Below are 12,380 nucleotides of genomic sequence, written 5' to 3' on the forward strand. Positions count from 1 at the left end.
AACTCTTCACTATGATTGTACGATATAACCGTTGAAATTAGAAATGTGCTTTTTTGCATGTAGGAAATATACATCCTAGAGATACTCTCGCAGAGAAATCATATCCGCCAACCACCCACAAACAATTTTCCTTGGACACACTTTCTCTCGTCTCCACCTCAACCAGTCCATGTGCATTATGGTTTGCAGCTCGACAATGATCTTCCCCACTCATCCTTTCACATGTAGAGAGATTCCTTTCATTTTCCCAAGTAAGCTTGAATCCACCCAAGCATTCCTAATAATAAATGCATATAGCTTGGATGATCCATAACCTTCATTAAATTCGACCTGTGCCGGCTATCATCAAACTTCTCCCATAACAAATAATTATTATCCATTCACATTAAAAATCTCTAGTTGCTTATCCCACACCCCGTGACATGTCAGAGTTCATTGAGGACCATTTAACTTCACCAACTTGGAGGGAAAATGCCCAGTTGTCTTGGGAGTTGGTATCTGTATTACCTTCTTAGAGAACATGGGAGACTTTAAATTTATTGAAATTAGATATAATAGTTGGGTAATGATCTAGATGATTTTGTCTATTGTGAATCTCCTTCAAGATTTAGATTGTTCATATTCAACTTTCTAGCCATACAAATAGGGAGTAAGGCAACATGTGCTTTCACTTCATTGTTGGTGCCCCAACCTAATCTTTCACTAAAATAAGCAATTGTTCGTCCCCTACCATCTTTTGCCACACAACCTATGCCTGCTGGTCTTGAATTCCCTTTTGCAACACCATCAAAGTTTACTTTGATCCAATATTGTTCTGGCGAAGACCTTTTTGTAATCCTACCTTCAGTATGTAAAGGATAAACCCTTTTAGGCCCATTAACAGGCTCCCAAAACACACACTTGTTCTAAAAAAGAAATAATGGAAAACTAGAGGCAAAGGTAGGGAAATTAGTTTATGTATTTAATGTCTTTATTTATCTCACAAAATTTATTTCAAAAGTGTAAATTGAAATAACAAAGATGCAACCAATTAATCAAGTGATATGAATGATAACAATAATGCAACTGATTAAATTATGTGATATAGCATTGTTATAATCAATTAACCACTTAATTAAGAAATATGAGATAACAATATTGTGATTAATTTATGAATGTAAGCACACAAGTAATAAATTTCAGAATTAATTGCATCTAAATTTAAAAAATTCATGCAAATAAATCTGATTTTAAAATGAAAATAAAAAGTTATGCAAGTATAAGATATGTTGGGCTCACAAAAAATGATATGTTGGAAATGAGATCCTAGCCTAGGAATGTAAACTAAGATCTCATTTTTCTATTTGGCATATCATTGGAGAACAATAGACAAGATTCAACTTCAGTCCTAATAGGAGAGTTGAACACTTGTGATATGATTGTTCCCTTGTTGAGATGGAATGGAATTGAGATTATAAATTGAATGTTTAAGATCTAGGTCAAATGATAAGAAATTGATGACTTTCAACAATAACAAGAAATAAAAACATAAAGCCAACACTATAGCTCAAACTCAAATCTTGAAATGGGAGATAGGAACCTGTAGCTACAATCTGGGCTAAAAAATGTTAGACACGATTGGAGGGCATCCCAGTTTGAGGGTATTTGTGCACACAGAAAGTTCTAGATTCCTAATGAGGAGGTCTTGTAGATCCATCTCTCTAAAATATAGCCCAAAAGTGCCAGACGCAATTGGAGGGTGCCCTAGTCTAAGTGTTTCTTCTTGTTCGAATTTTAGGATCATTTGTCACTATCTACTGGGCACACTTCAAGTAGCACTATTTATTGTCAGATTTGAACCTGCACACACAAAAAAGGGGAAAAATATCGTGTTATATAGGGGCTTACATAAGTCAAACCCCATGTTGGTGTATCAAACTCCACTACAATGTTTGATGAAAAGAGAGATTATCCTCATAAAGGGCATATACGGTAATCTTAATGGAAATGCTTGAAATGACAAATGTTACCTTAGATATGAAGCCCTTGGCTTGAAGTGTCAAACAAGAATTGATGTTTCTAGAATGATCTTAATGCATGACTTCATCATAGAGGAATACATCATAATTGCTCATGATTGTTGAAATAAAGATGTAGACTCATGATTGTTGAAATAAAGATGTAGACTTGAATGCTAGACTCTTTGATTGCAAATATATGTTCAATTGCCTTTATTATGCTTGATTGAATGCTCATAGGATGACAGATGATTGTCAGAGTTCAAATGAGAGGGAGTTGTATTTATGCAACTTACACCTTTTCAAATTTAATTTTTGGGGAAGGTCGACACTGGAGATCGATTCCCCACTACTTGCAAAATCAACATCCTTAATTCAAAATTTTGGGCCAAACTACTTGAATAGGGGCATTGCATACCCTAGTCTAGAACATGGGCATTGGATGCTCTAGTCCTAGATAGGGGGATTGGGTGCTCTAGTCCAAGACAAGGGAATTGAGTGCCCCAGTCTTAGCAGTTCAAGCCATTAAAAAGGTTGTAAGTAGGGGATTGAACCAAGATACTGTAAATGGTCCCCAAACTGAGCATAATCATAGATGAACCAAGTATATTTTAGGCACAACCACCAAGGTGGGTCCAATGTGAGTGTGAGATTGTAAAGGGATACAATTTACTATAGTACACATAAAATAGAATCAACAAGTGGGAAAAAGAAAAAGAAAAGTGTACAAAAGGACAAGCAAGTTTCAAGCCTACACACTCTATGATTGTTTATCCAATTACTTTGAGACGCATAATTGAAAACATTTGAGAGAAAGGGGAACACATTTTTTATTATTTTGTTGATCTCAAAAAGGCTTTCAACACAGTCCTTAAAAACAAGCTATCTCATAGAATTGAGAAATATCAGATTCATATACGACTTAGAGAAACTATCCATAGACTTTATGAAGAGGTTAATGTCAAAATCAAAATTTCAGCAAACATTTCAAAAAGATTTAGGAGCAACATTAGGGTCAAGCAAGGGTGCCCCTTATCCTCTACTCTTTTTGGTTTATATATTGAAAAACTTGAAGAATGGTTAAATTTGTAAGGTGAATATGGTATTCATTTGGGAGAGTTTGTGATAAAACTTATTCTTTGTGTTGATGATCTTATTCTGATTGCTAAATTGGCTCATGGGTTGCACAAGAGCACTTATATGCCCTTGAACATTTTTGTACTGTAGTGGGGATGCAAGTTAATATCAAAAAGATTAAATTCATTATTTTATCCAATAGAAGAAAGCATTTAAGCCAACATAAATTCTATATTAGAGGCAACTTTCTTGAAGAAGTTACTAAGTACAATTACCTCAGGATTGACTTTAACAAGCCTAGTTGGGAGCATTTGTAAAAAGAATAGAACTTTGATAGAATGGAAAATGTTATATGCTACTGAAAATAGATGTAGAGAGGCAAACTATGGTATTGGAAAACTTCATAGATGCTTTTTGAGCTTTTAGTGCTCCCGATAGTGCTCTATGGGTGTGAATTGTGGGCTAGTGACACTTCATACTCAAAGTGGAAACAAATTAAGAAAATCCAAAAGCATTTGATCACAACCAAGTTCAAAATAAAATGTTTGCTTACCTATAATATTATGCTGAGCGAAAATGGGGGCAACTCCTATTAAAGCAATTGCTACAATGTGTCTCATAAGATATTTAAAAAAAAAAGAACAAATGGAAGTAGGTAGATGGCCTAAAGTTGTTTTCAATGACAACTTGACCAAGAGAAAAAAGACTTGGATGAGACAAAATGACAAATGGATGAATAAATGAAATATCTACTTGAATGCTTTCCCCATGAATAACAAAGAGATAAAGGCTTATGTTATGAATAAGTTCAACAAGTGTACATAGGAAAAGTATTAGGTAGAAAGAAGAAATATTATATTGAGGAGTTCAATTCTACATGTGATCTTCATCAAAATGTGTACACATAGGCTAATATTCCTTGGAGAGCCAAAATTCTTATTGCTCAATTAAGGACTAACTCTCATCGACTTTGATGTGAAACAAGAGGGAGGAAAAGGTCATAAAATGCATGGGAAGAAAAGGTGTGCATTTTTACACTTTTGGACAGTCAAATTTGAGAAAAACACTTACATTATGAAGTGCGATGCCTACCATTATAGACAAATATGTAAATATCCTCTCAGCTGGTTCTTAGCTTCATAAGTTGACAGAACTCATCATCATTTTAAATAGAAAAATGATTGAATTAAAGAACGACAAGAGAATAAAAGAAAAGCTAGAGAGGTACAAATATCCATTAGCTTCAAAAGTTGAGAGAACTTGAGAACTCATCATCATTTTAAATAGAAAGATGATTGAATTAAAGAACTGCAAGAGAATAAAAGAAAAGCTAGAGGTACAAATATCCATCATTGGAATGATGAAATGAAGGATTTTAATAATGCCCATGAGGCCAAAGTAGCCTATGGGACCCACAGACAGTGCACACCCCACAAAATTAGGGTATCACGTCCTTAATCTGCATGTAACCTCTTCTCAAGATCTACTCTTCTGCAGTGAATTTTAATCAACAAATTTGCTATTTTTTCAAATTTTGTTTCTTCAATTAAAGTGTTTAAATTGTCCATTTTCAAAATGTCTTCATAAATGGCCAGGATGTCACTGTATGTTGGGCACTTCAAAACAAAATGTTGCTCCATCTCTACTGCTCCTATGTTGCAAAATAAGCATATCCTCTTTTCCAACTCTTCTTTAGGCATCATCCATCTACCTATTTCACACCTCAAGTGATGAGAGATAGTTCTTAACCGAGCCATTAGTATTTTTGCTTTCCATTTAATATTTGGTTCTACATAGGCTTTTTTTTCATGATCTCCCGTGGGGCTTAATTCTATGATATAATAGACTTTTTTACATCCATCTTATATTTGTCTATAACCTGCTCCTGAATTTTTCCTTCACATTTTTATTTATTTCTTCATTGGTGTTTGGGCATTCTTGTATACTCATGTCCTATTTTTTCATCCATTTGCCATTTTGTTCTATCCATGTGTTCTTCCTTCTATCTAGTCTTTCCTCCATAATCAACTTAGGTTAGCAATGCTTTTCCATATTTTGAGTCTTCTTTAGATAACTTACCAAACGAACCATCACTAAAGCTTCCAAGAGATAGGTGCCGGTTTTCGCCAATAGAATCTCATATGAAACAACAATTTTAATTTTGAAACTACTTATGATTAGATGTTTTTGAATTCTTTCCAGTTGTCTCAATTTCTGATCTGACATACTACTGCCCCAAATTTCACATCCATATAGAATCATTGGAGTGACCAGTAGACCAAAAAACATTCTCTTGCTTTTCCAATCCCAAAGTTCTACATTTGTACACCTATTTTGTAGCGAGTACAATGCTTTCCATCCACCTCGAATTCTTTTTGCTCTACACATTTCCCAGTTAAGCTTGTTGTGAAAATCGAGTCCAAGATATTTGTACTCATTCACCACTTCCAACAGTCTGCTTTCAAAAAGAAAATCATCTTGTGTCTTTTTATTTCTTCTAAAAGAGAAGATCATAAATTTGGTCTTGCTAATATTCACTTGCATCCCTACTTCTTGACAAAAGGCTTCAAGCGTCTTTAGGTGATCTCTCAGACCCTTTGTAGATTTAGCAATTAAGATGAGATCATTTGCATATAGAAGTAGCTTTATTACATAATTAGTCAACTGAACCCCTCTACTAGTATTGTTTAGCCATTCTTCTAACTTATCAATATACAACTCAAACAATGTTGGGGAAAGCCAACAACTTTGTTTGACACCAATATCACTGCCAAAACATTCTGACATTCCCTTTGAGGTTTTGATTTTAGCCTTGACCCACTAATATAGCCTATGTACTGTAATCCTAAGCATATTTGAAACTCCCAATTCTTCTATCCTATTTCATAGATTATCCCATGATACTGAATTAAAGACTTTTCTAAAGTCTACAAAGTAGCAACAAGCCTTGCCCGCTTGAGTATTCCATATTTTTTCAACCAAGAACCTAAGTGTAACACCATGATTTATAGTAGAAAGTTTTGGTCTAAAACCAACCTGTCCTTTGGCTCTTTTCCTTCTTATTTTTTTGAGTTACTAATCCTTCGGTCAATCATGCTTTCAAACAACTTCCCAAAAAAAGGTTGACCATAATAATGGGGTAATTTGATGAATTGTTTAGATCACCGCTTTTGTAAAAAAAATCACTTTACTGGTTGTCCAATTTTATGGTAACTCTCTTGAATGACATTGTTGAAGATGCGATTGATACGTAGTACCCCATTTAAGATATTATGCTTGCAACTGTGTCTTTCGCAACAACCCTCCTTATGCCGTGTTTGATATCTTCACTGGTAAAAGGTTAAATATTGACATTGATTACCATCTTGTTTATCATGACCGCTCTCATATAACAACTTTGCATATACCCTCTACTGGTTTGTAAGGTAAAAGGCTATAGATAATAAATTTTTCAGATAATAAATCTGGCATACGATGAAAAGAAAATGTTGAAGGCCAAACTTTTGGGCTGTGAAAAGAAAATACAAAATAGGTGCCGCACAGAATGTTGCGCCCACAGATCCACAGCATTTGGGTTAAAACGAAACGATACTGGTGGCTTTCCTCGTCTACCCTTTCAACAGAGTTACGAATCCCTTTTCATAGTTCAACAGTGGTCTGCGGAAGAGGCCTTCCAGATGAAGAAGAGAAGGAGAAAGAGAAAGGGAACAGCCTCTCTTCACGGTTGGAGAGGGTGCCTACGAAATCCGTTTCGCTGGCATTCCAGAGTTGGATGGGCGAAGGGAGACCAGTTGGCAGGGGCGATATTTTTCATTCCATCAATCGCTTGAGAAACTTGCTTATGGACCGCCGCGCTCTCCAGGTCTCCTCCCTCCTCACTTTTACTTCTATCTTTCCTTATGGACATGAGGTTTTATAGCCCATGCAAGTGAGTAAGAAAAGTCTATGGGCAAAAAATTGTATGTTTTGTTTGCATCACCGTTTGGGATTGTAATCCATCGTGAAGTAAATATTCTAGGATTGCCAAATTAGCTCTTTAAAAACATGAGACGCTAAAGGGGAGTTGTGGAAGCCAAGAAGCTTATTCAAAAAAGCTAAAAATATTTGAAGAAGAGAAAAAATTCAATTTTGTTTATCAGTACTTTGCACCCCACACTACTAAAGGATTTTCATTTCACTCCACAATGCCAGATCAATCAGTATCACTAGTATGCAATTTGGTTTGCGAAAGTTTCAAGTTTTAAATTTCCAAATATAGAGCAACTGGAAATGACTACGATTTAACAAAATTGAGCCCAACTAGTACATAACCAGCTACTGATGGTAGCTGCTATACATATATCTAATAGAATTGAAGAAAAATTACTCGCCAAATTCTTGCCAGTTTCTTAGCACCAGCATTTGAATTACTAGTTGTTTGAACAGAAGGTTGGAATTTTCTTCTTCGTTTCCTTTAAATCCTTGAGCAAAAGAACAGTGTAACGATGCCCAGCTACCGAGCTCTTTATTGCTCAGTGACTCTGTTGCAGTACGATAATATGTCTGGGCGCTGGTAGCTCCCAAGTCTGCTATAAGCTTCTCAACAATAACTGCTTGTGCTCCATTATCTACTCCTTCATCCAGTCAAAGAAAGTTGTCAATTGATTCCGTAGACCAATAACATATTTCTAGCATTTGAATAAGTCTCATCCAGAATTCTTTCTCCAAATTGTTAGCTTCGGGCATGGGGCTAGATTTGCCCCTGTAATATCCAGTATTGAATTTAACCAGAATGTAGGAGGATTTTGATATTTCAGATCTAGAATGAAGTACTGGTTCCTTGCCCTTGTTGTCAGCACTAGCATTACATTGCTACATATTCCTGTGATATGCCTTATTGAAATCAAGCTTATTTATCTTGCTTTCTTCTTGTGGGTTGAGGACAAATGGTTTCATGAGAAGTGATGACTTCATCCAAAATTTGTTTATCCATCACAAACCCTCCTTGCTCTTTTGAAATAACTAACTCCAAATACCACTTCAGCCTTAGAGAAAACACGTTTGTTAGCATTTTATATATGGTATCAGAAAGTGCAATTGGCCTAGAGACATTAAAGTACTCAGAATTTTCCTTTTTCAATAGTAATGCCAGAAATGTTTGAGTTCCATTTCTTCAATGTAGATTTCTTGCTTTGACATTCATCAATCACTTCCCAAACATCTTTACCTGCAATATGCCAATATTTTTGAAAAAAAGAACCTTCATGGAATCCATAAGCCTGAGCAGCCTTATCTACTCCTAGAGCACTCATTGACTTTTGCCTCTTCTTATGAAACTGGTTGCATAAGATTATTATTTTTCTTCTTCAGAAATAATCTTAGGAATAGTACTGATTAGCACTCGTTGGATTCTTTTATCTGATAGATAATCAACTGTTAACAAATCCTTAAATAAGGAAATTCTTCCTTCCTAATATCTTTCTTCTTTTTAACCCCCTTTTCTAAAGGCAGAACAATCTTAGCAATTCTGTTTATATTCCTTTGCACAGCAGTTGACATGTGATTTTTTTATTCATTGCTATTGCCCTCTTTTAGCCATTTGACTTTTAATTTCTGCATCCAATAGGTTACCTCCATCCTAAGAAAATCCTGTAATTTTGACATTAAAACCTTTTCTTTTTCTTGAAATTCCTTTATCAAACTAGGTCCCATTATTGATTTCTTGTACAAACTTAACCTCTCTGAAATAACCTCTTCTTCTGTAAAAGATTTCCAAAATGATCCCTTTCTATTGTTTAACTTCAACCTTAATGTTCTTGAGTTTCTTAATCAGAATGAACCTCTTTGAGCCTCTCTGATCGGTAATCTGCTGTTTCTCTTGAGTTTTTCTTCAAAGCTTGGATCTTGAAACAACATAAATTCCATCTTAAATGGATCTGCCTTAGATTTCTTATTAGATTGCACAACCAACCCCACTGGACTGTTGAATTGGTTGAATGGACCGGAATACAGAGAGGAGGGTGGGGGGGGGATCGGTATTCCCACTCTTTCAAAACTTTTACTGCTATATCAATCTCATCTATTAATCTCATTAACATGAAATAGCAAATGGTGAGTAAACACATAACACAACCACAAATTGAACACCAGATTTTATACGTGGAAAACCCAAATGGGAAAAACCACAAAGAGTGTTAACTAGTAATATGGTGTTTACAAAAAGGGTGGCTCACTGCCAGACTGCACACTGCCGGAATGCTCACTGCAATAGATATAAATGAACCGAGGAAAGTTGCATCTCCAAATGCATGAAGTCAGTTCTGTTGATTGTAATTAGGAAGGATTAGGTGGATTCCAATTGCCGTAGGCAACATTGGAATCCGCCCAAAGGGCTGTCCCCTCCTTCAACGTGTAGGGCTGGGCCCTATCTCTTATGGCCCTCCTAAACCTCACGCCACACTCAACGTGCTCCTAAATAGGGCCGACTCTATTCCAACAAGTCAATTTGCTCAAAGGAAATAAATAAATAAAAGTTAATTAAACAAAAGCCGACCTAACTAAGATCTTGCTCCACGTATAAATAAATGACAACTCCACATTATTATTCACTCACAAGATCTCTTCATGCGAAATATATATCTGCACTTTTTATTTAAATTAGATCCGCACTTCTCATTTCCAAATTATCTCCCCTCTCATATGAGGTTCTCTTCTCCCTTTTATATCTCATTGTTGAGGGAGTCACAACTTTTCCTTTCATGTCTTTTGACTTTTCATTAACTTAATTAATTTTTAATTAATCATATTTAATTATATTATTTTATATTTTAATTTAATTTTAAATATTTTAATTTTATTATTATCATTTATTATTAAATTTTATTTCAAAGTGGGGACATTACAGAAGCCAACTTAAATAAAGTCTTAGAACAAAATGATGACTTCTTATTCATCTCTGCCCTGTCAAGCAGCATACCTACAGACAGTAATACATGGCTGATTGATAGTGGTGCTTCCAGACACATCACAGGCTACCATGATCATCTTTCAGACTTAGTAGAAAAGGATACTAGTCTTCACGTGGTAATTGGTGACGATGCTCGATATTCGGTAAGAGGTTCTGGCACTACTTCTTTAATTTTAGACTCTGGTATTTCACTTCACCTTAGTGACATCTTGTTTGTTCCTAGAATTAAAAGAAACTTAATTTCCATTTCTGCTCTAGAAGATAAAGGTTATCAAATTGCATTTTCTGAGGGAAAAGTGCTTGCTTGGCCTAAGAAATCTAGTTTGAAATCTGCTTGTTTAATTGGTATTAGATATGATAGTTTATATAAGCTCTCTACTAACCCTGTTCAAGCCCTCATTAATGAGGCTCCCGAATCCTGTGAGCTATGACATAGAAGACTTGGACACTTACACTATCAAGCACTTCCCTCTCTTGAAAAGTTAGTCAAAGGTATGCCTAAACTCAGTCAAATTCATGATAATACTTGCAAAGGTTGTGCTATAGGTAAAAATGTTAAAAGCCCTTTTCATAAAAGTGAAAATAGAGCTAAAGATAAACTAGAACTTGTTCACTCTGATTTATGTGGTCCTATGTCTATAGCATCTCCTAGTGGATTTCTTTATTACGTAATCTTCATAGATGATTTCTCTAGGAAAACTTGGATCTACGTCCTGAAATTTAAAGAATTTGATGAAGTCTTAAGTAAATTTAAAGAGTTTAAGGCATTGACTGAAAACTCCTCTGGTAAAAGAATTAAATGTTTAAGATCTAACAATGGAGGTGAGTACACCTCCGGTAGCTTTTATGATTTTTGTGTTAGAGTCAGGAATTAAGAGGGAGTTTTGTGTTCCATACAATCCTCAGCAAAACGGAGTTGCTGAAAAGAAGAATAGAACTATTGTTGAGGCTGCAAAGGCTATGATCCATGATCAAGATTTGCAGACCTTTTTATGGGTTGAGGCTTCTAGAACAACGGTATATATTCAGAATAGATGTCCTCACCGTGTTCTAAAGAACATGACTCCTGAAGAAGCCTTCACAGGATCCAAACTGGACATCAGTCACCTCAAAATTTTTGGAAGTCCTGTTTATGTTCATGTGCCCAAGGAAAAGCGAACCAAGTTGGAGCTCTTCGGGAAGAAAGACATGCTAGTCGGATACAGTGAATCCTTCAAGGCCTTCAGGATCTATATTCCTGGTCAAAGGTATGTTGAGGTAAGTAGGGACGTTACTTTTGAAGAAGATATTGCTTTTAAGAAATCAAAAGGTTCTTCTGTTATTGATGAAGCTAATGACAATCAAGATATGAATGTTGATACTAACCCTGAGATTCAGAGGGAGCCTGTTGAACCTCCACCTCAAGAAGAACATAATGATCCACCAGAGCCTATGAATCCCACTGACATACCTAGTGACATTGTTGTTACCAAAAAGAGGGCAATTTGGGTAAGAAACACCATTCAAGAAGCCGAAAGATTTGCTGCTCCCAGTGGCACCTTTCGAAAAACCAAGAGACCTCAAGTATTCTCCAACTACGTTGCATTGATGTGCAATCTCATTGAATCTGAACCTTGCAATGTTGAAGAAGCCTTGAACCATCATGCCTAGAAGCTTGCTATGGACGAAGAGTATCAGTCAATCATCAAGAATGATGTTTGGGATATTGTGCCCAGACCCAAAGGTAAATCTGTTGTTTCCTCTAAATGGTTATTTAAAATTAAATATGATGCTGATGGTAGTATTGAAAAATCTAAGGCTAGATTTGTAGCTCGTGGTTTTTCTCAAAAGGAAGGCATAGATTGTGAAGAAACATTTGCTCCTGATGCTAGATATACTTCTATTAGAACTATAATAGCTATTGCTGCTGCTAGAGGTTGGAAGCTACATCAAATGGATGTTAAGACTGCTTTCCTTAATGGTGTCATTGAGGAAGAAGTCTATATTGAACAACCTGAGGGTTATGAGATTCAAGATAGAGTAACTCATGTGTGCAGATTGAAGAAATCCCTGTATGGCCTCAAACAGGCCCCTTGTGCTTGGTATGAAAGAATTGATAAATACTTGTTAGGATTTTGTAAAAATGATGCTGACTCTAACATCTACTTTAAGTTATCCAATGATGAAATGCTAATTCTAGTTCTATATGTGGATGATTTATTTCTTACTGGTAAAGATGAACTTATCATTAGATGTAAGAAAGAACTAGCTTCATAATTTGAAATGAAGGACTTAGGTCTAATGCATTATTTTCTAGGTCTAGAAGTATGGCAAAGATCTAACGAAATTTTTCTAAGTCAAGGAAAGTATACTATTGATAG

General features: G+C 35.6%; 1 protein-coding gene across 2 annotated transcripts in view; it reads left to right on the top strand.

The window, feature by feature from the left end:
- The first annotated feature begins 6,363 nt into the window (after positions 1-6,363).
- LOC131079584 (pentatricopeptide repeat-containing protein At1g07590, mitochondrial) overlaps positions 6,364-12,380 on the top strand; it is an 85,654-nt gene continuing 79,637 nt past the window's right edge. The window contains exon 1 of one of the 2 annotated variants that reach the window (XM_058017573.2): positions 6,364-6,936. In XM_058017573.2, coding sequence (XP_057873556.2) covers positions 6,619-6,936 — 318 coding nt within the window. In that variant the 5' untranslated portion in view covers positions 6,364-6,618. The remainder of the gene's footprint in view (positions 6,937-12,380) is intronic. The other variant, XM_058017574.2, reaches the window with a different exon arrangement.

This window comes from Cryptomeria japonica, chromosome 9 (genome assembly GCF_030272615.1).
Source record: "Cryptomeria japonica chromosome 9, Sugi_1.0, whole genome shotgun sequence".
Taxonomy (NCBI): domain Eukaryota; kingdom Viridiplantae; phylum Streptophyta; class Pinopsida; order Cupressales; family Cupressaceae; genus Cryptomeria; species Cryptomeria japonica.